Source organism: Hordeum vulgare, chromosome 1H, assembly GCF_904849725.1.
Source record: "Hordeum vulgare subsp. vulgare chromosome 1H, MorexV3_pseudomolecules_assembly, whole genome shotgun sequence".
NCBI lineage: Eukaryota > Viridiplantae > Streptophyta > Magnoliopsida > Poales > Poaceae > Hordeum > Hordeum vulgare.
The window spans coordinates 416161122-416184448 of record NC_058518.1 but is presented as its reverse complement, the minus strand read 5'-3'; the positions used below and the strand labels follow the sequence as shown (position 1 = coordinate 416184448).

At 42.6% G+C, this 23327-nt stretch overlaps 2 protein-coding genes and 1 pseudogene across 3 annotated transcripts; 2 read left to right on the top strand and 1 right to left on the bottom strand.

The window, feature by feature from the left end:
• LOC123441474 overlaps window positions 1-19284 on the bottom strand; it is a 58645-nt pseudogene extending 39361 nt beyond the window's left edge.
• On the top strand, window positions 14613-18150 carry LOC123441496 (putative endoplasmic reticulum metallopeptidase 1-B). Of its 2 annotated transcripts, XM_045117911.1 has the most exons (5): window positions 14613-15133; window positions 16175-16314; window positions 16410-16572; window positions 16761-16896; window positions 17800-18150. In XM_045117911.1, the coding sequence occupies exons 1-5, from the start codon at window positions 15062-15064 to the stop codon at window positions 17811-17813; spliced, it is 525 nt and encodes a 174-aa protein (XP_044973846.1). In that variant the 5' UTR covers window positions 14613-15061; the 3' UTR covers window positions 17814-18150. The 2 variants fall into 2 exon arrangements, 1 of the variants encoding a protein (XP_044973846.1); XR_006630446.1 differs by lacking the exon at window positions 16175-16314 and having other exon boundaries at window positions 16410-18150.
• On the top strand, window positions 15127-16088 carry LOC123441511. Its single transcript, XM_045117916.1, has one exon. It carries the CDS (start codon window positions 15284-15286, stop codon window positions 15752-15754), a length of 471 nt encoding a protein of 156 aa, XP_044973851.1. The 5' UTR covers window positions 15127-15283; the 3' UTR covers window positions 15755-16088.
• Window positions 19285-23327: the final 4043 nt, after the last annotated feature.

Sequence of the window (23327 nt, the reverse complement as noted above, 5' to 3'; positions counted from 1 at the left end):
GCTTTGCTAAAGTCGGGGTGGATGAAATCATGGCGGGGTTTCATGATATGGAGCTCGACATAGCTGGACCCGAAGATGAGAGGACACTCGGAGAAGTACTGGGTGGAGTCATCCTATGGGACAAGAACTACATCAAGCTTCCAGGCTCGGCCCCAAGGACAACACCGCCTCCGAGTCGTCGCAGGTCACCTACACCTCCATCACCTCCAAGCCCTCCACATGAAGACGGCCAGCACAACACGAGTCCATCTCGATCACCGCCGCCGGACTTGGGTCGTCCGTCTCCGCCGCCGCCCGCTCCGGATACTAAGCGGAAGCGTGCCAGCAAGAACACTCCGCCGATGATTTCTAAGCGACGGAGCTCCCCAAAGCGCAAACTGTCGCCCCTCCCAAAGGTACCTCATGCAAATCTTCCTATCAGACCTTATGATCGTACCGCCGAGGAAAACGCCAGGATAGCAAAGGAACATCATGATGCGCAGATGAAAAAGAAGGAACCTGAGCCCCGCCCGCAATACACTGAGAAGCAAATAGTATTTGCCAAATACTTCACGAACCTTCCATCACAGTATGACTTACACCATAAGCCTGATAACTATACACGCACATTGCAGAAGTGAGTGAAAAAGAGCAGATCACGTGCAAGTGCAAGTGGGAGCAAATCAAGTTCAACTACAAGCAAAAAAAAGATCAGACGTTCCTCAGCTTGGACAACAGGCCAAACAGTCGATCCCACCCCTCAGGGTGTTACCCGAGAATGTCCCTCCTCTGGTGCAGGGGCAAGATTTGGAATTAGCAAAGAAGTGGGCGGATGAATGGGGTATCCCGGTTGAAGACGTTCTGGCTTCCCAAGACGACAGGTTACCCAAGGTTGTGGTAGCCCCTAAGCCACAGTTTGTCATGGGAGCGCCTTTGGTTAGCAAAGATGATCTCCCAACAAATATGCGTTACTTGCATACATGGTACTTAAGTGAATCAAAGAATAGGAGAACGATGATCGTGGTGAGTGTCCCACGGGAGTACTACGGCCGCCCCAAAGAAATCCGTATCGACTTTGATGAACTCTTCCAGATGTAAAATGCCGACGCCCTCGACAAATCGCTTATGAGTTGCTATTGTCTGTAAGTTTTTCAATTCGTTGTCTACATATAACTTGTTTAGTTATTTCAATTCATTGTCTACATATAACTTGTACTCTATTATGTAGAATGAAGATTCTGGATTGTAAAAATGGGAACATCCTAACTATTGGGTTTATTGACCCAGATAAAATACATATAGCGACGCTAACTGATAAACCCAAGGAGACGGAGGAAAACCTTCTAAGGTTTCTAACAGATCAATATTTCTGTGACCACATACTATTTCCATACACCTTCAGGTGAGGGTCTTTACTCTGTTGTGTCCATGCACTTATAAGTGTAATTGATAAGTTACTGACACACACACACACATATATATATATAGGAAAAATACATCCTACCACCCAGGGGTAGTTACCCCACATGTTCAATATACTACCATGCGGGAGTATATATACTAATTTATCTTTTAATTATGTTTATATACTGTATACAAGATTTTTCAAAGTGAGTTACATGAAAAAATTACAAGTTGACCCATAGTTTTTATTATATTTGTGAAATACATATATATTTGTATGTAAAAAAGAGCATACACAAAATATGATACATACTACCAAAAAAACAGTATATATACTACCTAAACATGATTATATACTACATACTATGCATACATACTCTCCAATTTGATACATACTCCATACAACATACAAAACGCAAGTGGTGGTAACTACCACCGGTGGTAGATAAAATTTGTCATATATATATATATATATATATATATATATATATATATATATATATATATATATATATATATACATGTGCAGCTTCCATTGGATTCTGTTGGACATTTAAATTGATAAGGGAATAGTTGATGCCTTCGACCCATTATCAAGACCCTTGGAACAGTTCCAAAGCCTGCATGACATGCTCCAAGGGTAATTTCAATCATTCTTGCGCTCTATCGGTCTCTTTTGATGATTTTATGATATATCAATTAATGAAAAGCTTAGCAAATCATTTTCCTTGTCGGGCAGGGTTTGGAAGCGGTTCAAGTGCGTGACTCCCGGTATCGAGCCTGAGAAGCTGACCTTTAGAGCGGCTCAGGTAAGTAGTAGTATGATATACTTCTATTTTCAATACATTTATGATGCTAGATTATTATTTTGATTATATATATTCTATTCTCGTAAAGTGCGACCAGCAACCACGGGGGACGCATCTATGCGGATACTATGTTTGCGAGACCATTCGCACGTTTACCTCTGAGCACAAGGATCACAGATACGACGTAAGCAATGAACATTCACACCTCTATTTTTACCCGTCATTCTTTGTTATCATGATTGATATTCATATTCATCTCCTCTTCTTATATAGTACACGCACTAGTGGAAAACGGGCCTTTGGCCGGGACCATTTAGTCCCGGCCTGCCTCTGGGCCGGGACTAAAGGCCCGGCCACGTCGCTCCAATTCTCAATGCCTCCCTCGAGGCTTTAGTCCCGGCCCGTAAGGAGCGTTTAGTCCCGGTTCGTGTCCCAAACCGGGACTAAAGGGCTACGCGGTGGGCAGTGGTGGTGGCGACCGTTCGTATCCCCCTTTAGTCCCAGTTGGTGGCTCAACCCGGGACTAAAGGCCTAACACGTGGCCTGCCGTAGTGGTGGCAACCGTTGGTATACCTCTTTAGTCCCGGTTGGTGGCTCAACCCGGGACTAAAGACCCAAACGGTTTGCATCCCGCGTCGTTTCGGGCGATGAAAAGCACGAACCAAAGCGTACAGTCGCCATTTCTCTGTTTCTTCTTCTCTCTCGCCCTCCCTCTCTGTTCTTCTCCTCTCTTCTTCCCTTCTCTTCTTCCACCATGCCAACTAGCTTTCATAAGGTGCTCGCACATGGCACGACCATGCTCGATGTCGTGTACACGAACCTGAGCAGGGAGGTGCCGTTTTTTCTTCAACAGTTGAAGGAAAAATGGTTTGACAACGTAGTGGATCATGAGAAGTTCTTGGGGCTTGATCTGGAGTACACGGCCGATCAACGCGGTGTTGCCGTCATCCAACTATGCTTCGCACGCCATGTCTTGATCTTCCAATGGGCGAGGTAAGTTTTGAGGCTTTCTTTGATCCAAGATAATGACATTGTAAGTTTATTTGTTTCAATCATAGTGGGTTCCCTTCAAATAGTTGTAGTGAAACAATTTTTATTAGTTGAAGGGGAACACAATCTAATTGGAATAGTGTTCCATAATCTGAAAAATCATATTAGAATCAACTAGTGTTTAATATGTTCCATTGGAATCATAGTTGGTTCCCTTCAAATAGTTGTAGTGAAACAATTTTGATTAGTTGAAGGGGGACACAATCTGATTGGAATAGTGTTCCATAATCTGAAAAATCGTATTAGAATCAACTAGTGTTTAATATGTTCCATTGGAATCATAGTTGGTTCGCTTCAAATAGTTGTAGTGAAACAATTTTGATTAGTTGAAGGGAACACAATCTGATTGGAATAGTGTTCCACAATCTGAAAAATCTGATTGGTTCAATATGTTCCATTGAAATCATAGTTGTAGTGATACAATTTTATGCGGTGTTCTTTGATCCAAGGTTATGAAAATTGAATATAGCTAGTGATCTCTCTAGGTTCCATTGGATAGCAATATGATATGTCATAGTCATGAAAATTGCATATAGCTAGTGATCTCTCTAGGTTCCATTGGATAGCTATAGTGATCTCTCTAGGTTCCATTGCATATGTTCTATTTGAATCCTAAAGATAATTTTCTCTTTAGTTGTAGTGAAACATGTTTCCTTATTGCAGCAGTATGTAACAGTTGTTCCATTTTAATTTGTTTCTGTTACAGGAGTGACAAGGATTGTCCAGAACTCATGGACTTCCTTCGCAGCGGCATCACTTTTGCTTCCGTTGACATAAGGATCGACAAGCTGAAGATGAGGCACAGCTTCGGTATTGAGATACCAACTGGTTGCCTCGTTGATCTCCAAACGGTATTCAGGCTTCGACATGACATGACTTCGATGGCTCATATGGCAGTTGCCTTGATCGATGAGGGATATGGTGATATGAAGACCACTTTCCCAAAGTTTCAGCACAAACTTTGGGAGAAGGGCCCACTTGATCCTATCAACATTGAGTATGCAGCAAAAGATGCATACGTTTCATACGAGTTGTACCACAAGATTCGAGTCGTCAACTATGGCCAGCGTCACCTAGAGGAAGGTGGACATTCTGATTCAGACGATTCAGACGAGTAGTGTTCTCAACGTCGAACACTTGTATATATATCTATGGTAGCTATTATTATGTACTGTTTGGACTAGTATCATGTACTGCTTGGACCAATTTATATGTGTCTAGTTTCTGTTTGTGCCATTATAGTTTCCAAATTTGAATGGTTTAGCCCTTTCTAACTTCATTTGCTACTTTTGAATGGTTTAGCCCTTTCTAACTTCATGGTATCATGCATTTCGACCACCTATATATACAAAAAGTCTTCAGTTCAAATAAGTTCAAAAAATGAAATCCCTTTTGTAACAGATCTGTTTTTGATTAAAACAGTCATTTAAAAATGAAAGACCATTAGTCCCACATGGCGTGCAGCGGAACCACGTGGCATGCAGCGGAACCACGTGGCGTGCTGCGGAACCACTTTTGTTGTGGGGGTCGCTTCTCCTTCTTCTCCTTGTGCTAGATATTGGTTATGCACTAGGGGAAGTAGGAGTAGCGACCATCATCGACGGTTGAAAAATCAGGTGAGCTAGTGTCCACCATATATGAGAGAAGTAAAATGTCGTCTCTTATTGTGGGGGTCGCTTCTACTTCGAGAGAGATTGTCCATTTTGTGATGTGCCTTTGAATGGTGCATTTTGAACACACAAAAAGTATGGAGTTCAAATAAGTTAAAAAAAATGAAATCCCTTTGTAAGAGATGAGTTCTCGTTCGAAACCCTGCTACTTCGAGAGAGATTGTCCGTTTGTACACGAACTGCATCCAGTTTTTGTCGTAGCCCTCTCAACTTTTTAACACATTCTATGTGGGTGAAATGATGATAGCATGCCAACTTTCAACATTTTCAGAGTTCATTTGTAGTGCTTTTCAATTTCAGGGTCAACTAGCTCAAAAAAAATAAGTAAATGCACGAAGAATACTAAATGAAGTCAGAAATTGTTGAAATTTTGTGATGTGCCTTTGAATGGTACATTTTGAACACACAAAAATTATGGAGTTCAAATAAGTTCAAAAAAATGAAATCCCTTTGTAAGAGATGAGTTCTCGTTCGAAACCCTCCTACTTCGAGAGAGATTGTCCGTTTTGTACACGAACTGCATCAAGTTTTTGTCGTAGCCCTCTCAACTTTTTTAACACATGCTATGTGGGTGAAATAATGATAGCATGCCAACTTTCAACATTTTCAGAGTTCATTTGTAGTGCTTTTCAATTTCAGGGTCACCTAGCTCAAAAAAATAAGTAAATGCACGAAGAATACCAAATGAAGTCAGAAATTGTTGAAATTTTGTGATGTGCCTTTGAATGGTGCATTTTGAACACACAAAAAGTATGGAGTTCAAATAAGTTCAAAAAAATGAAATCCCTTTGTAAGAGATGAGTTCTCGTTCGAAACGCTGCTACTTCGAGAGAGATTGTCCGTTTTGTACACGAACTGCATCCAGTTTTTGTCGTAGCCCTCTCAACTTTTTAACACATGCTATGTGGGTTAAATGATGATAGGATGCCAAGTTTCAACATTTTCAGAGTTCATTTGTAGTGCTTTTCAATTTCAGGGTCAACTAGCTCAAAAAAATAAGTAAATGCACGAAGAATACCAAATGAAGTCAGAAATTGTTCAAATTTTGTGATGTCCCTTTGAATGGTGCATTTTGAACACACAAAAAGTATGGAGTTCAAATAAGTTCAAAAAAATGAAATCCCTTTGTAAGAGATGAGTTCTCATTTGAAACGCTGCTACTTCGAGAGAGATTGTCTGTTTTGTACACGAACTGCATCCAGTTTTTGTCGTAGCCCTCTCAACTTTTTAACACATGCTATGTGGGTGAAATGATGATAGCATTCCAACTTTCAACATTTTCAGAGTTCATTTGTAGTGCTTTTCAATTTCAGGGTCAACTAGCTCAAAAAAAAAGTAAATACACGAAGAATACCAAATGAAGTCAGAAATTGTTGAAATTTTTTGATGTGCCTTTGAATGGTGCATTTTGAACACACAAAAAGTATGGAGTTCAAATAAGTTCAAAAAATGAAATCCCTTTGTAAGAGATGAGTTCTCGTTCGAAACGCTGCTACTTCGAAAATAAAAAATAGATAATAGTTTGGATAGTCAAAATTATTAATTATGAAAATAACAAAATAGATAATAGTTTGGATAGTCAAAATTATTAATTATGAAAATAAAAAATAGTTTTGCATTATTTATTCAATTTGAAACACTTTTCATTATCATAGTTTTGTCAAATTCTCAAATATGCAAAAAGAATTTTTAATAAACATAGTTTTTAATTGAAAATAACAAAATAGATAATAGTTTGGATAGTCAAAATTATTAATTATGAAAATAAAAAATAGTTTTGCATTATTTATTCAATTTGAAACACTTTTCATTATCATAGTTTTGTCAAATTCTCAAATATGCAAAAAGAATTTTTAATAAACATAGTTTTTAATTGAAAATAACAAAATAGATAGTAGTTTGGATAGTCAAAATTATTAATTATGAAAATAGAAAAAAATTGAAACTATATTCGAAATCATAGAGAAAATTCAATCTAAATTCTCATTGGAATTTAGATTGAATTTTCCCTATAATTTCTAATATAGTTTCAATTTTCAGTGAGTTTAGGCCCGTAAGCGTGCTTTAGAGAGGAGCTCGATGGAGAAGCTGCGACGGGGCTTATAAACAAGTGTTAGTCCCCCTCGCTGGGCGAGGTGGGACTAAACTTATCGTATAGCCGAGGAGGGGCTTTAGTCCCGGGTGGAGCCACGCCCCGGGACTATAGACCCCCTTTAGTCCCGGTTGGAGCCACGCCCCGGGACTAAAGACCCCTTTTCGGCAGGCGAGGAGGCGGGAAACGAGGGGCGTTAGTCTCGGGCCGTGGCTCCACCCGGGACTAAAGGGGGTCTTTAGTCCCGGTTCGAGCCACGCACCGGGACTAAAGATCCACCTATATAAGCGGGACTTCGAAAAATTCCAACCCAAATCGTCCATTTCTCTTCTTCTTCCTCTCGTTCTCCTGCCCGGCGCGGCACAACGACGAACCCGACGACGCTGTCAGGCTTCCCGACGTCCTGCTCGCCGCCGCCTGCCGTCCTCCTCGCCGTCGCCGTCGTCCTCCTCGCCGCGCGCCGCCCTCCTCGCCGCGCGCCGTCGACACCTCCGGCCGGTAAGCCCCCCGCCCCCTCCTCCCCAACACTCCGGCCAGTAGAAGAAAAGAAGAAAAAGGAGAAGAGAAGAAGAAAAAGGAGAAGAAAGGAAGAAAAAGGAGAAGAAAAGAAGAAAAAGGAGAAGAAAACAAGAAAAAGAAAAAGATTTTTTTGTCATTTAATTCCTATTGTTATTAGGTTTGTGCTAGATTATTAGGGTTAGTAATATTTAGAATTAGGTTAGGGTTACAAGAAGAAAAAATATGAACAAAAATAAGAAAATAAGATTAGGAAAAATGAAAATAAGAAGAGGAGGAGAATAAAAGAAGAAAAAGGAGAAGAAGAGGAGGAGAAATTAGTTTAGGGTTACAAGAAGAAGAAATATTTTTTTTGTCATTTAATTTTGCTATTGTATAGTGTATATGCTTAAGTGTTAATAGTGTTTCTTAGATTATTGCTTAATTTTGCTATTGTATATGCTTAAGTGTTAATAGTTTAATTTTGCTATTGTATATCCTTAAGTGTTAATAGTTTATTTTTAGCAAGAAAATTAATATAACTACTTTATTTTTTTAGTTCATTTTACGATGCCTATCCCGCATCCTCGTCGTCGACTCGGCGGAGGACACCTGCTTGATCAGAGGGGCCCTGTCCGGGACTGGGCTCCGCCCGGCTGGTATTGGGAGGTGCTACCTTCCGGGGGGCGTAGGTTGGTGAGGAGCCAGCCCGTCGTTGACCCGATCCTTGTTTGGTGGCGGTCGCGTGGGCCAGTGAGGGTGCCGAGGCTTCCGGACACCGCGGAGGTGGTACGTCACCGTGTCAGCGAGGAGGATGAGCACGTCCGTCGCTACATGGTTGCGTTGGAGGGCAGGTTCGAGCATACCTGGCAGGTTCTTCGGGGATCTCACTGGAGCTATGATCCTGTGATGGTTCCTTCTCTTTGGGTGTCCACCGCCCGCGCCGATACCCGTCGGGCGCTACGGTTCTAGATGTATCAGTGATGCTATATGTATGATAGTATTCGAGGAGTATTATTGATAATATTCGACGATGTACGGACAAAAGTGATGATGTATTAGCTTATAATTGAATGCATGCTAATTTGAATACTACTTTATTTTACGATTTGGTTTTGCTTATTGAATGCTCAAATTGGAAAAGTACTCCTACTTTGAATACTATGCAGAAATCTAGGAGTCCCGGGTGGAGCCACGACCCGGGACTTAAGTTGTTTTGGAACGGAGTTCCTGATAGAATAATTCTTTTTTGGTACAAAGGTTAAGAGAAACCGTTTTTTGCAGAACTATGGATCCACATATCAGGAACCTCGAAGAGGAAGAACTTCTCGAAGATATAATCAAAGACGGCCCCGACATTGAACCAGCTGAATCTCCGCCGTCATATCTAAACCAGGACGTTGGAATGGAGGTCGAGCGACACGAAGATGAAGCCGATGGGGCAGGAGATAGGTCCAATGACGGAGAAGGTGATAGCTCCACTAATGGAGAAGCCGGTGAATTAATAATAAAGTCCGGCGAGGTATACATATGAAGTTCGACAATCACTTGTAATATGTGAAAAATATTGGAGATAGCTCTATATTGTATACATATACATTCATTTGACGAATGTTTCTCCCTCTTAGGCCTCCACATCGAGCAAAACTACGAAACAAGGCCCGACTAGAAAGTTGGATGCACGGACGCATTACACCTTTGAGGTGATATTGCCTACGGGGGAACCCAAGCTTCCTAAGAATGCTGCCGACACATTCAAGAAGCAACGCGGAGTTCTCGTTAGGGATCACGTCCCGATCAGCATTCAGGAGTGGAACAAGCGCAAAGGGGCAGCCGATAGTGACTATGTCGCCGAAAGGTACAAAGATAATCTTTGGAATGATCTCATGTCACATTTCAACCTGCCAGAATGTGAGAATGAAGACGCCGCAGACAAACTGAGGGCCAAAGTCAAGCAGTGGACTTTGAAGAAGATGGCCGAACTGTTCCGTAGCTGGAAGAAGAAGATATGGAAAAACTATCTAAAGACAAAGAAAGTGCCAGTATTCGAGGGGTATCTAGCCAAGCAGGCGAATCACTGGAAGGCATTTCAAGAGTAGAAGGAGTCAGAAGATGCCCAGGCATTATCAGAAAAGAACAAGATAAATGCCGACAAGAAGAAATATCACCACAAGCTGGGGACAGGGGCTATGAGACTGCCATCCCAAAGTGGGATAAGAAAGAGCAAGATCTGATAGATAAAGGCATCGTACCTGAACCACTCCGTGATGAGTGGGAATTGAGAGCAAGAAATTGGTTCCTTGCGCATGGTGGGTCGTACGACGAAACAACAGGGGACCTGATCTGCAATGACGGTCTTAGGATACCCAGGGAGAATTGGAAAAGGATAGTGAAAGAAATTAAGGAGGGAAAAAGAAAGTTCACTGCAGATAGAGATAAAGATTTGCTCACACTGGTCCTCGACAATGACGAACATGGAGGACGAACGCGAGGCTTCGGTCCTTCTTACCCATGGTGGCTTGGGTTTGCTAGAGACCAAGACACTTACAGAAGCCGAGAGAGAGCAAAGAAGCGGCAGCAGGATGAGGAGAATGACAAGTTCAACCAGTTGCTTGCCAGGATTAACGAGCAACAAAAGCAGATTGATGAGCTTAGAGGAGTACCGCGCCAGGAAGATCCTGCACTTGATATTACCGGCGCCCCATCTAAGCGGAAAAGCAGCGTGGCTAAATATGAGGCCCCGCCCGACGATGCACGAAGAATGATAGAGGGCGGTCCCGGCTACCCCGTGGATGGAATCAAGGAGTCACATCATGTGAACTCCATCAGAAATTCAAGAACATATCCATGAAGGTGGCCGTCGGACAAGCTTTACCTTCTGGCCCTGATGCACGCTGGCATGGCCGTGAAATTCCAGCTGGCTTTGCTAAAGTCGGGGTGGATGAAATCATGACGGGGTTTAATGATATGGAGCTCGACATAGCTGGACCCGAAGATGAGAGGACACTCGGAGAAGTACTGGGTGGAGTCATCCTATGGGACAAGAACTACATCAAGCTTTGAGGCTCGGCCCCAAGGACAACACCGCCTCCGAGTCGTCGCAGGTCACCTACACCTCCATTACCTCCAAGCCCTCCACATGATGTCAGCCAGCACAACACGAGTCCGTCTCCGCCGCCGCCCGCACATGATACTAAGCGGAAGCGTGCGAGCAAGAACGCTCCGTCGACGATTTCTAAGCGATGGAGCTCCCCAAAGCGCAAACTGTCGCCCCTCCCAAAGGTACCTCATGCTAATCTTCCTATCAGACCTTATGATCGTACCCCCGAGGAAAACGCCAGGATAGCAAAGGAACATCATGATGCGCAGATGAAAAAGAAGGAACCCGAGACCCGCCTGGAATACACCGAGAAGCAAATAACATGGGCAAAAGACTTCATAACCCTTCCATCACAGTATGACTTACGCTATAAGCCTGATGACTATACACGCACATTGCAGAAGGAAGTGAAAAAGAGCAGCTCACGTGCAAGTGCAAGTGGGAGCAAATCAAGTTCAACTACAAGCAAGAAAAAATCAGACGTTCCTCAGCTTGGACAACAGGCCAAACAGTCGATCCCACCCCTCAAGGTGTTAACCGAGAATGTTCCCCCTCCGGTGCAGGGGCAAGCGTTTGAAAGAGCAAAGGAGTTGGCGGCTGAACGTGGTATCTCGGTTGAAGATTTGCTGGCTTCCCAAGACGACAGGATACCCAAGGCTGTGGTAGCCCCTAAGCCACAGTTTTTCATGGGAGAGCCTTTGGTCAGCAAAGATGATCTCCCAACAAATATGTGTTACTTGCATAAATGGTACTTAAGTGAATCAAAGAATGGGAGAACGATGATCATGCTGAGTGTCCCACGGGAGTACTACGGCCGCTCCGAAGAAATCCATATCGACTTTGATGAACTCTTCTAGATGTACAATGGCGACGCCCTCGACAAATCGCTTATGATTTGCTATTGTCTGTAAGTTTTTCAATTCGTTGTCTACATATAACTTGTTTAGTTATTTCAATTCATTGTCTATATATAACTTGTACTCTATTATGCAGAATGAAGATTCTGGATTGTAAAAGTAAGAGCATCCTAAATATTGGGTTTATTGACCCAGATAAAATACATATAGCGACGCTAACTGATAAACCCAAGGAGACGGAGGAAAACCTTCTAAGGTTTCTAATAGATCAAAATTTTCGTGACCACATACTGTTTCTATACAACTTCAGGTGAGGGTCTTTACTCTGTTGTGCCCATTCACTTATAAGTGTAATTGATAAGTTACACACACACACACACACACACACACACATATATGTGTGTGTGTGTGTGTGTGTGTGTGTGTGTGTGTGTGCAGCTTCCATTGGATTCTGTTGGACATTCAAATTGATAAGGGAAGAGTTGATACCTTCGACCCATTATCGAGACCCTTGGAACAGTTCCAAAGCCTGCAGGACATGCTCCAAGGGTAATTTTAATCATTCTTGCGCTGTATCGGTCTCTTTCGATGATTTTCTGATATATCAATTAATGAAAAACTTAGCAAATCATTATCCTTGTCGGGCAGGGTTTGGAAGCGGTTCAAGTGCGTGACTCCCGGTAACTTTCCTGAGAAGCTGACCTTTACAGCGGCTCAGGTAAGTAGTAGTATGATATACTTCTATTAATTTTCAATACATTTATGATGCTAGATTATTATTTTGATTATATATATTCTATTCTCGTAAAGTGCGACCAGCAGCCACGGGGAACGCATCTATGCGGGTACTATGTTTGCGAGACCATTCGCACGTTTACCTCTGAGCTCAAGGATCACAGATTCAACGTAAGCAATGAACATTCACACCTCTATTTTTACCCGTCATTCTTTGTTATCATGATTGATATTCATATTCATCTCCTCTTCTTATATAGCACACGGCCATGAGGACGAAGGTCCTACCAGAGCAACGCGCGATTGCTGTTGCAGAGGAGCTTGCGGGATTTCTGAGGACGAAAGTTATAGAGCTCAAAGGACGATTTAGTGTAGCTAAGGGCCATTACAGATGTTCGTCCATGTAATCGAATAGACGGACTCTAGTCCCGATAATTCAGATCTTCATATAATTGTATATATATGCTCGCTTGTAAGATAAGTTAATCTTATATATATATATATGCATAATTATTTCTATTTAAATTATATGAAAACTAATTCCCGAACACCAAACGAGGCATCACGTTAATCTCCCGAACACCTAAACCCTAAAACCCTAAAACCCAAAAATAATTTCATTCAAAAAACCCAAAAACCAGCAAAATCTGAAAATATTTAGTCCCGGTCCGTGTAACGAACCGGGACTAAAGGGCCTGCCCCTGGGGCGCTACGAGGCGCCCACGTGGAGCACCTTTAGTCTCGGCTTGTAAGAGGGCCGGGACGAAAGGTTAGGCCTTTAGTCCCGCCCCTTTAGTCCCGGTTGGTGAACCGGGACTAAAGCCCCTTACGGGCCGGGGCTATAGGCCCTGTCCCCACTAGTGACGGCCATGAGGGAGAAGTCCCTATCAGAGCAACGTGCGATTGCTGTTGCAGAGGAGCTTGTGACCTTTCTGAGGACGGAAGCTATAGATGACAAAGGACGATTTAGTGTAGCTAGGGGCCATTACTGATGTTGGTCCATGTAATCGAATAGACGGATCTAGTCCCGATAATTCAGATCTTCATATAATTGTATATATATGCTCGCTTGTAAGATAAGTTAATCTTATATATATATGCATAATTATTTCTATTTAGAATTATATGAAAACTAATTCCCGAACACCAAACGAGGCATCACGTTAATCTCCCGAACACCTAAACCTTAAAACTCTAAAACCCAAAAATAAACAAAATCTGCAGAAACTCTTTAGTCCCGGTCCGTGTTAATACCCGGGACTAAAGGGCCTGCCCCTGAGGACGCTCCGAGGCGCCCACGTGGAGCACCTTTGATCCCGGCTTAGAACAGGGTCGGGACTAAAGGTTAGGCCTTTAGTCCCGCCCCTTTAGTCCCGGTTGGTAAAACGAGACTAAAGCCCCTTACGGGCCGGGGCTATAGGCCCTGTCCCCACTAGTGACTCCTCGGTGACCGGGACGGTGTTGGTGGCGTCGAGTGGGACGAGCGTGACGGGGACGCCGGAGTGGAGCACCTGGTAGGCCGCGAAGGGGTCGCAGAACATGTTGAACTCCGCGAACGGGTTGGTGTCATTGACGGTGAAGAGGTTCCCCGGCACCCGCACGCCGCCGCCGGAGACGTAGACGCGCTCGACGTTGTGCCTCAGGTGCGGGTGCGCCATGAGGAGGAGCGCGGCGTTGGTCAGGGTCCCTAAGAGGAGCAGCGTGGTGGGGCCCGCCGACACCGTGTCCACCGTCACCTGCTGCGCTGTGGGCTGCCGGAACGGCTCGTACTGCCGAGGGCCCCGAGGGAGGAAGCCCCTCCGGACGCCGGAGTTGGTGTCGGTGTCCAGGCGCCCGTCGTGGCGCCCCGGGGGGATGGCCTGCCGGTACCGGCAGCCGCCCGCCGTTGACATGCCCTGTGGTGCGCGTACGTACGTATTTTTACACGTTGGTAAATGGTAACGAGTAGTGTATTTCTCGTGTTGTTAGTACCTGGTCTAGCAGGGGGAGGTAGCCGCCCACGTCGGGGTGTATCTCGCCGGCGTCCGATATGCCTCCATCGCCGCCGACTCCGACGGCAATGTCGTCGCGGCCCATCATGTACAGGATGTCGTACAGCTGGTTCACGCCGTGCCCGGCGTCAATCCATGCGTTCGCGTTGATGGTAATGGCCTACACCGTACGTTCTCATTGGTTTATTTTCCAAGAGTCTAACCCGAAATGCTTTTGGGGCCTAGCTAGGCTCTTGTGACTTTGTGAGACATAATTTCTTTTTCAAAATTTTTAGAAAACCATTTGAACTGTCAATTTTTTAAACAATTTCACACGTCTCTTCCTAATAATAAAGCACGTATCGCTTATGTCGTGTCGGCATTTTTATACAAAAGTTCCTCCACTTTTGGGTATTAAACCCGTAGTCCCTGTGTAAGTGGATCTGGAAAAAACGTTTCGATCCAACCCGTGGTCATCCCCTTCCTCTTATCCACTCCCAGCTCTCCCCGACGCAATTACCCTGAGGGCGACCCGGGCGGCGGCGCATCTCGCCTGCGTAGCACCCCCGCCCCTCCCTTATCCTCCTCCCCTCGTCGTCGCCCGTTTGGATCCAGCAGCGACAGGGCCTCTACCGCGCTGGAGCAGCTCGACTGCGAGCGGTGGCTCGTGCGGCGGCGACACGACACTCCTCCGCACTTGCCGTTCGTGCTCTTGGGGGTGGTGGCGGTTCTCGCGGCGCGAGGTGGCGCATCTCGTGATCCGACCGTCTGTGTCCGTGCGTGGAGGGTGCTCCAGTATCGGGCCCTGGTGGCCAAGGCCAAGGCGACAACGAGGAGGGCCGGAATCCGGGCGGCGAGGAAGAGGACGGCCACTTGGAAGAACGTCCAACGACAACTCGTATGTGCCACCGTGAGCCGCGACAACCTGCACAGATGGAGCCCCTGCGGAGGAGGAGGAGCTTCTTAGCAATAGTAAGATCTGCTTGTATTAAATCTGCTCAATTCTCATGCCAATTAGGGAATGGGATTAGCACCCTAGCATTTTGTTTTCCTACTTGATTAGACGGTGCTCCTTGATCCGAATGACACGGGTGCTTAGCTCAATTTGGTTGGTCTTTCGTGATGTTATCCAATTGCGTGCAGAAATTCCATCTTTATGCTCTGAAAAACTTACTTACTCACATTCTAAAGACGGAGTATACATTAGTGTTCAAAGGTTATATTGCACTTGAGCATTTGTGCTCTAAGTTGATTTACCAGATGACATCATCGGTCTTGGATGATTATTATTTTTACTCCGGGGTTCGGTATGGGCTCGCGTTCCAATCCGTCCTGATTATTATTATTTTTTCCTCATGTTCAACTGAGTGTTGTTCAAACGCCATATCCACCATCGATGGCAGCTCTCTCTTTGTCCCCTTGAGCTGGACCATGAATTCCGCCCTTCTTTACTTCACATTGTCATCAATTCCCCCATGGGCTGTCGAGCGCCATAGCCTGGGTGCTTCTCCAGATCTTAGAAACCTAGCTTCTTTGGACATGTCAGCAAATTCCTCTTCTCTTGGCCTCTTTCTAGGTATCTCTTATGCATAATACATATATTAGATTGGCAAATTACCTTGGCGTGACACTTATGGTGGTGCTTGGCTGCTAGCAGTATCAACTTTGCATGCGATTGTCAGGGTTATGATTCTACTTTCTGTGATATACTTGTCAGATTCAACACCATAAGTTCCTTCATTGATTGTTTGTTGTAGCTCCCACTTCATATAGCTTTGCTGAAGTAATTTTAAATAAGTGGGTTAAGAAAAACCCTACCAATAAGGAAAATAATCAGGATGGACAAGGTGAGGGGAATGCACCCCTCCACTATTACATTGCAATGAACACTCACCCAATTAGATGCATGCTCAGCAGAATTCCATATTTTTTCTATATTGAAATATCCAGAACATCTTATATTTTTGAATGGAGGGAGTATTTTATGAAATGGACTGTGCTTCGTACATGCAGGATATGTTTGGAATAATTCCAGGTGATATAGATTATAGGATATTTGCTGAAGACGTAGCAAAAATCCCAGGACTTGATATTATCTTTGTTCTTGGTGGTTATTTTTATCATACTTCTTATGATACACTGGAAAACCTGCTGTATGTATTATTAAACTCCTGGCCTGATGAAAATTTTAACTTTCCATATGAAATACAGTAATTATTACTATATACTTATCCTTTTTCTGTTTCAGTCCTGGAAGTATTCAAGCGTGTGGTGCTAATTTATTCAACCTCGTAAAGGCTTTCACAAATTCTCCGATGCTGCTAAAAGAGAGTGAAAGATCCAATAAAGCTGTTAATGAGGGAATCGACGATCTGAGAGCTATCTTCTTTGATTACTTGACTTTGTTCATGGTATATTGACTGTATTCTTCCAAATTGGAACGATTATGATATTATGATATCAATGTTCTGAACAAGTTCATTTCATCACTTTCCCTACATTGTAAAATGTAGCTACAATATGCATCACTAAAGGATATGTAGCATGAAATTCATTCATTTTCTTGGGACTAAACTAACATCTTTATTCTTGTGTCCAGATCTTTTATCCACGTGATGTATCTCTGATTATTCACAGTCTTCCTGTAGCTATTTTCCTTCTTACACCATTGTTCCTGAGCTTCCCAAATATTACCATGATATCATTGTTTCAGACTTTTATGGAGTTAGCAAAAGGTATGTTGTTGAAATGTACTATGAAATGGTGTAATATCATGCTTTACCTACTGGATGTTGTGACATGTGCCTTGAAAGGGGATATAATGCTATTCATCACTCAGGATGCATAATAAGTTATTCTGCACCAGAGGTTTTCTTATGTTGTCTCATTAAAAATTTATGTTTGATATACAAATAGTTCCGTTCATATTGGCATAAGAAACCAAAATATAAGTTACAGTACTTACAGAATTTACATTATGTGTGTGTGTGCATACTATTGTAAGCGTGAGTGTAGGCATTGAGTAACCGTAGAATTATCTTTTTCTTAGTGATACTGTAAAAAAAGGGTCAGCCCGATGCATGTAGCTCTCGCTTGCGCAGGGTCCGGGGAAAGGTCCGACCACTTTGAGTCTATTGTACACAGCTTTTTCCTACATTTCTGCAAACCTATACAAATTAAGATTGGGCTTGCTAATCTTCTTTGTATATATATAGTGTATATTTGCCTACATGGACAATAACATCAAGTCAGCATATAACATAATTTCTCTTCTATTTATTTATTGTATGTAATATTTTAATATTGATTCTAATTTCAGTTGATATAGAAAACAATATTTTCAATTCAAGCGAGACCAAGCGACCTATATTATAAACATAGCATCCCGATTTAAAGTATTGAGCTACAACCACTAGCTAGCTGCTGATTTAAAAAACAAATGCTATTGATAGTGACACTGTTTCAGCTACAAATGCTATTGATAGAGTCCTTCATGCAACTCCATTCTAAGTTTTTGATTCCACGGTACATGATGCAACTACAACTGCAATCCACATCATCCACCCTCAATTATTGTTCTTTTATGACAAGGTTTCTCTGTACTTTTGTATGCCTAATTTGACCATTTCTATGTGCAGTCTATCTGGAATAGTACCGCTGTCACTGTTGGCACGAGAGGAAAGGAGGACAAGCGACGACATGGGCGGGGTACCGTGTAAAAAAAGAGGACACATATCTGTGGGTTTTGTGGGTTTTTGAGTTATGCTTATTGGCTAAGGATATGGGATATTATTATTTTCTCTAGTTGTAACGCACGGTTTTTTTAGTAGTAATAATAAAGCAACTATTGCTTCTGTTGTCCGTCATAAGATTGTCTCCGAAGTTGTAAATAATTATCCAACATGCCACGGGTAAGTAGAAAAACGATTCGGGTTGAAACATTAGCCATTCTCTTTGGTTCATATAAAAGAAAATTCCATAGAAAGTCACAGGCAGACTATCAGCTTGGTGGCTAACGCCTCTCTCTTCTGCACAGAAGAGCGTGGTTTGATCCCAGCTACCATCAATTTTTTCCTTAGCTAATTTTTTACCCCCTTTTCTCTACTAATCATAGGACTGTATTGGACGAGTAATTCTTTATTTATTTTTTCGGCAGATTAAAATACCCTTTTAAATATTCATATATTTAAAATATCAATTCTAAATCTATTACATATAAAAATCCATCAGAAAAATATGTAGATTTTAAATATGCTATTCAAATATCAATTCTAAATCTAACATATTACATATAAAAATCCATCAGAAAAATATGTAGATTTTAAATATGCTATTATCTTTCATGTTGCTTGTTTGTGAGATTACATTTAGGTTGCCTATTGTACATATTTCCTTCGCCATTTATGTGAACAAATGGCTTAATTTGATTTTTATATTGTTTAAAATTGTGTCCATAAAGATTTTTAGAAACACCTTGAGCACACAAAGAAATCACCCCACCTTTATTTTTTGTGTAACATCATTTATAATTTTTTTTTGCGAACAGGCCCACAAAATCTATTAATAAATCCAACAAGATACAAAATATCTCTCCAGAAAGATAAATAACTATTACGAAGTCTCTAAGGGGCCATTGAACTGCTGTATCCATCGGAATGAGCCGAGGACGCACCGTCGTCGTCACCGTTGCACATGACCGCTTGCGAATCTCCATAGCATACGTATAGTCTCTCAACTTAGGTTTTGAGGATCAGCATCCGACATAATGTAATCATCATCATTGAAGATTATAATTATTTTCTCTCGTTGCAACACACGAGCCTTTTAGTATATAAGAAATTTCGGTGAACGATGGATCGATTAGTGCTAGAGTGGCGTGGCCGGCGACGACGAGTAGCATGGCACACACATAGTATGCAACTTACCTTGACGTCGAACTTGGATAGGTCCTGCTTGAGGATGTAGAGCAGCGCGGAGAGGTACTCGGTGTCCATGTCTGTGTCGACCAGGATCCTGCTCGGCGCCCCCGCTCCCGCTGCGGCCACGCCGACGGCCGCAAAGAGGAATAGCAGAGCCACGACCGCCGTCCATGGCCGTGAACTCTTCCTCCTCGCCTGCTCCATGAGAAGGAGGCGGTACTACGAACTTGCCAACTGGTGCCTAACTTGAGCTCGAGCTATGCCTTTATGCTGCATGATAGTGGTGCGGCTCTTATGGGAGATGGCTCGCGCCCTCCTCCCCGCGGGCATTAACGGGAGTTTCAGAGTTTGTTGATTTGCTACAGTTGTGTACATGCGGGTACGATTGGTTACACAAATGCAAAGGTAGGCACGTTTATTGGGCGTCGATCCATCGGTTTCTGATGGTACGGATGGCACGAGGAGCACAGTTTCATCACGACGGGGAAGGATTCGTGTCCGTTCGGGACTTGATCGTGCGTTTACGGACTTCCGTGGTGGCGCGTGGCCCGTGTCCACGCCACCTCATTCAGACTGAGCTTCAGTGACTTCACCTGCCTTTGGGTGTATGACAGATGGATCAACAGGTGGTTGGCCTACATGTAATACACTCAAATGCAAGTGTAGTTACGTTACTGAAGCTGCGTTCACTCCACTCCATCTCTGTCCTTGGAGAGGTCGAAAATAACTCGACGGAACAGGCAAGTGGCGAGTTCACAAAAACCGATGACCTTTTTGGCGTCCGAGCACGTTTAAGCAGCCGGACAAGCACGTTTATTTTCCATGCTAAAATCCAAATGATAAGGGAAAGAGTAAGGGATCAGACTACTGATTCGATATGTTTTATCAGACTAGTCATTCACCGTACGATGAAAGGCATGATGCCATCAGATTTGGCAGTACAGCCCTACATGTGCTAGGTGTGCTGGATTGCTTCCTTAAAAACTGCGTCCATTAATTTATTTGCATGCGTGATTCCACACAAATTGCAATCAATTTGTTTCCAAACAACCACCCTAGTAAACCAGGGCATATCGAATTGATTAGGCGCCATGATAGATGCTTCCATGCATGCGATTTGCTTTCATACAATTTATTTTCATTCCTCATTTCGAGTGTAAGTTTAACTGCCTCTAAAAAAGTATTCTTTTTTTTGGGCCAGCTTCAAAAATTGTTTTCATGGCAAATACAGATTGCTTCCATCCTGGTCTTCTAAATAATGGAGAAGATTCCTTCCTTCGGGTTAGAAATTGATCTTTTAATAGAGAAGATTCCTTCCTTAGAGTTAGAAATTGTTTGCTTCGATCGTAGAATTTTTTGCTTCCACGGCAGCTGATGATTGCTTTGATCTAGTTCGATCATATTTGTGTCCAATGCAAGCACACAAAAATATGTTTCAAACAACTAGAAAATTATTTGGATTGTAGCATAAAGGATTTGTCGACAAGATTTCTTTTTTTACATTAAACACTTCCTTTTAAAGATTATATTTGCTTCCGAAGCAATAGGAGATTACTTCTATCTAGTTGTAATTTGTGCTTCGATCGATCGGACAAAGTGCTTCCGTTGCAGCCGCTGTTCACTTTGATCTAGTTAGAAATCGTTTATTTTAGTCATCTATGAATATTGCTTCCATTGTAACCAGAGATTGTTTCGATCCATTTAGAATTTTATAGCGTCAACATGTCATATAAATTGCTTATACGACAACAATAACCAGAATTGATTACAAAGGTAGGTTGTGTCTGTCTAGCTAGCGCTCTAGGCGCAATGCAAACAACATTATGGAATTAGGTATTTGCATCCTTCAAATTAAAATGGAACTTTGCTCCCAAAGAATTTTCTATTTGCATACAATAAATGAGAATTTGCTTCCAAAGAATTCAGAACTTACATCTAAAAAATTGCGGATTTGCTTTTGTACAACAGTGATGCATATGATCAGGTTTTGCATCGATCTGGCGACGTTGTGCTTCCAAACATAAACATTTTGCTTTTAAATTATTATGATGCTACATTGCTTTCATACGAACAAAGATTAGGTTCCATCGAAATCAAAAATACACATTTTAACCTATATTAGGACATGTTTCCACAATAATGAAACATTTGGCTGGTTTAAAGAAAGAATTTGATTTCATGGTGAACGCAAAGCACTACACCATCTACAACAGTGACTTGAACTGCAAGGAAAAGTATGAACACCATGTGGAAAGATATGCTGCATCTTACTACCTTCTTCTGTGCTTCCTGCAATCCGAGCCATAATCATGTTTATATAATTCGATGAAATCAAAGAGCATTGGACAAGAACTATATAATGCATAAAACAGTGAAAATGTCCCAATGGAGAAAATAAAAATACTAACCATGGTTCCTCCATTGATTGAGTTAATTGTCTATTAAGTAAAAAAACATGATGCCTACAAGCATGTATGTTGCATGGAGATGAAGCAAAATTGAAAACAATGTTTGATATGTATGAAGCAAACTGGACTTGGTGACGAAGCGTTACCATGGTAATGTACATACGGACGACGCAAAAGCAAGATGTACATGAAGCATGGACTGGATGCAATCTCAATATAAGTATGTGTATCGAAAGCATGAAGAATTGAACCAGAAATTAGCGATGCTTGCATCCTAGGTGTGAGTACATCTTGGTGTGATCTGCAAACCAGATCCACCTAAACGAATAAAGTGCAGTATGCCGGTGACAAAATCGTAATTCCAAATAAGAGTTTCTATTATTTCTATTGTACATATTTTGAACTTTGAAATTGAAAAGAAATAAGATAAATCGGTATCTGCAACGATGGAGGATATAAGACGGGGTTACATACTATTGGCCACGTGATATTTCGTCGCTATGGAGAAGGGACAAACGCAAGATGTAACCTGCAGGGGAGGTCGCCCGGGGATAGCATCAAGAGGCAGATCCGACCTACCAACTTCGGTGGATGGCGGGCTGAATTGGGATCCTGGTGAACATGAGACCGATTCCGCTAGTGATGCAAGAGAAGGCATGGGGAGGCGTCGTGCAAGGCAAACTCGGAGGTGTGATGCGTCGGCTGTAGACAGGCAGGTGAGAGGAACGTGGAGTTCTTTTTTGAACCCGAGGAACGTGGAATTGGGGGCAGGTGGGACGAGTGATTTATGCGAGCATCCATCAAAATCGAGCAGTTAGCAACGACGCGAGAGGTCAACCTATGATTTCATGTCCATCTGATAAAGCAAGGATCAATGGCTCACGAATAGTCTGACTAATGTTTTGCATCACACTACTGGTAGGAAGTGTTTCCCAATGATAAGTGTACATGAAGTAATACAGTAACACCGTTCTGACGTTTTTACAAGTAAAATTGTCATCCGGTAAAAATAAATCATAAAAAGAATGAAACTTGTCATCCAAACAAAGTCATGCTTCACAATTAAAATTGTCATCCTCGGATAACTAAGTTTGTCATAAAGAATTCCACAATGAACTTGCTTCGTGCCATGTATGTGATACTTGTGAGTGTGTCCAAGAAGAAAGGAGGATTGAGTCAAATGAAAAGGCTATTTTAGAGTTTTATCAATAATTTGCTTGTGTAGGTGGGGACCTGGTATTTTCAGAGTCCTTATACGAGGAATTATAAAATAATTTTTTTCAATAAAAATACATATGCACATGTACTCATATCTATGAAACACGGTACACGGAGACACACATGCACACACCTCTATGAACGCACGAACACCTTATCTCTATGAGCACTTTCAAGAGACTGAGCCCACACATCATCTTAAGATTAACAAGTCGTCATAGACGTATTCGTAGTCGACAGGAACGTTTTCCCTCACTGAACACATATTGGCGGAAGACCTGAAATAAATTTAAGAAAATACGACCACCAATATCAAGTCTAGGACATGAACCATAGTGAGTTGGTTCCACCACAAGGAACCTAACTGTGTGAGCTATGATCAGTTCTAAGGGACAAGCAAGTTACCATTAAGAACATATACATTTGCTATCCTCCAACAACCTTATACGCCCGGACAGACGACTAGGTATGTGACGGACTGGGTTCTTCAGTCGGGCCTTACACGTCCCGGCTGGCCAGCATCCCTCGTATCACGGATATGAGGATGCCCACACATGCTTTGGCACGTTTGAAAGGATCGATATGGTTGACTAGAGGGGGGGGGGGTGAATAGGCAACGAC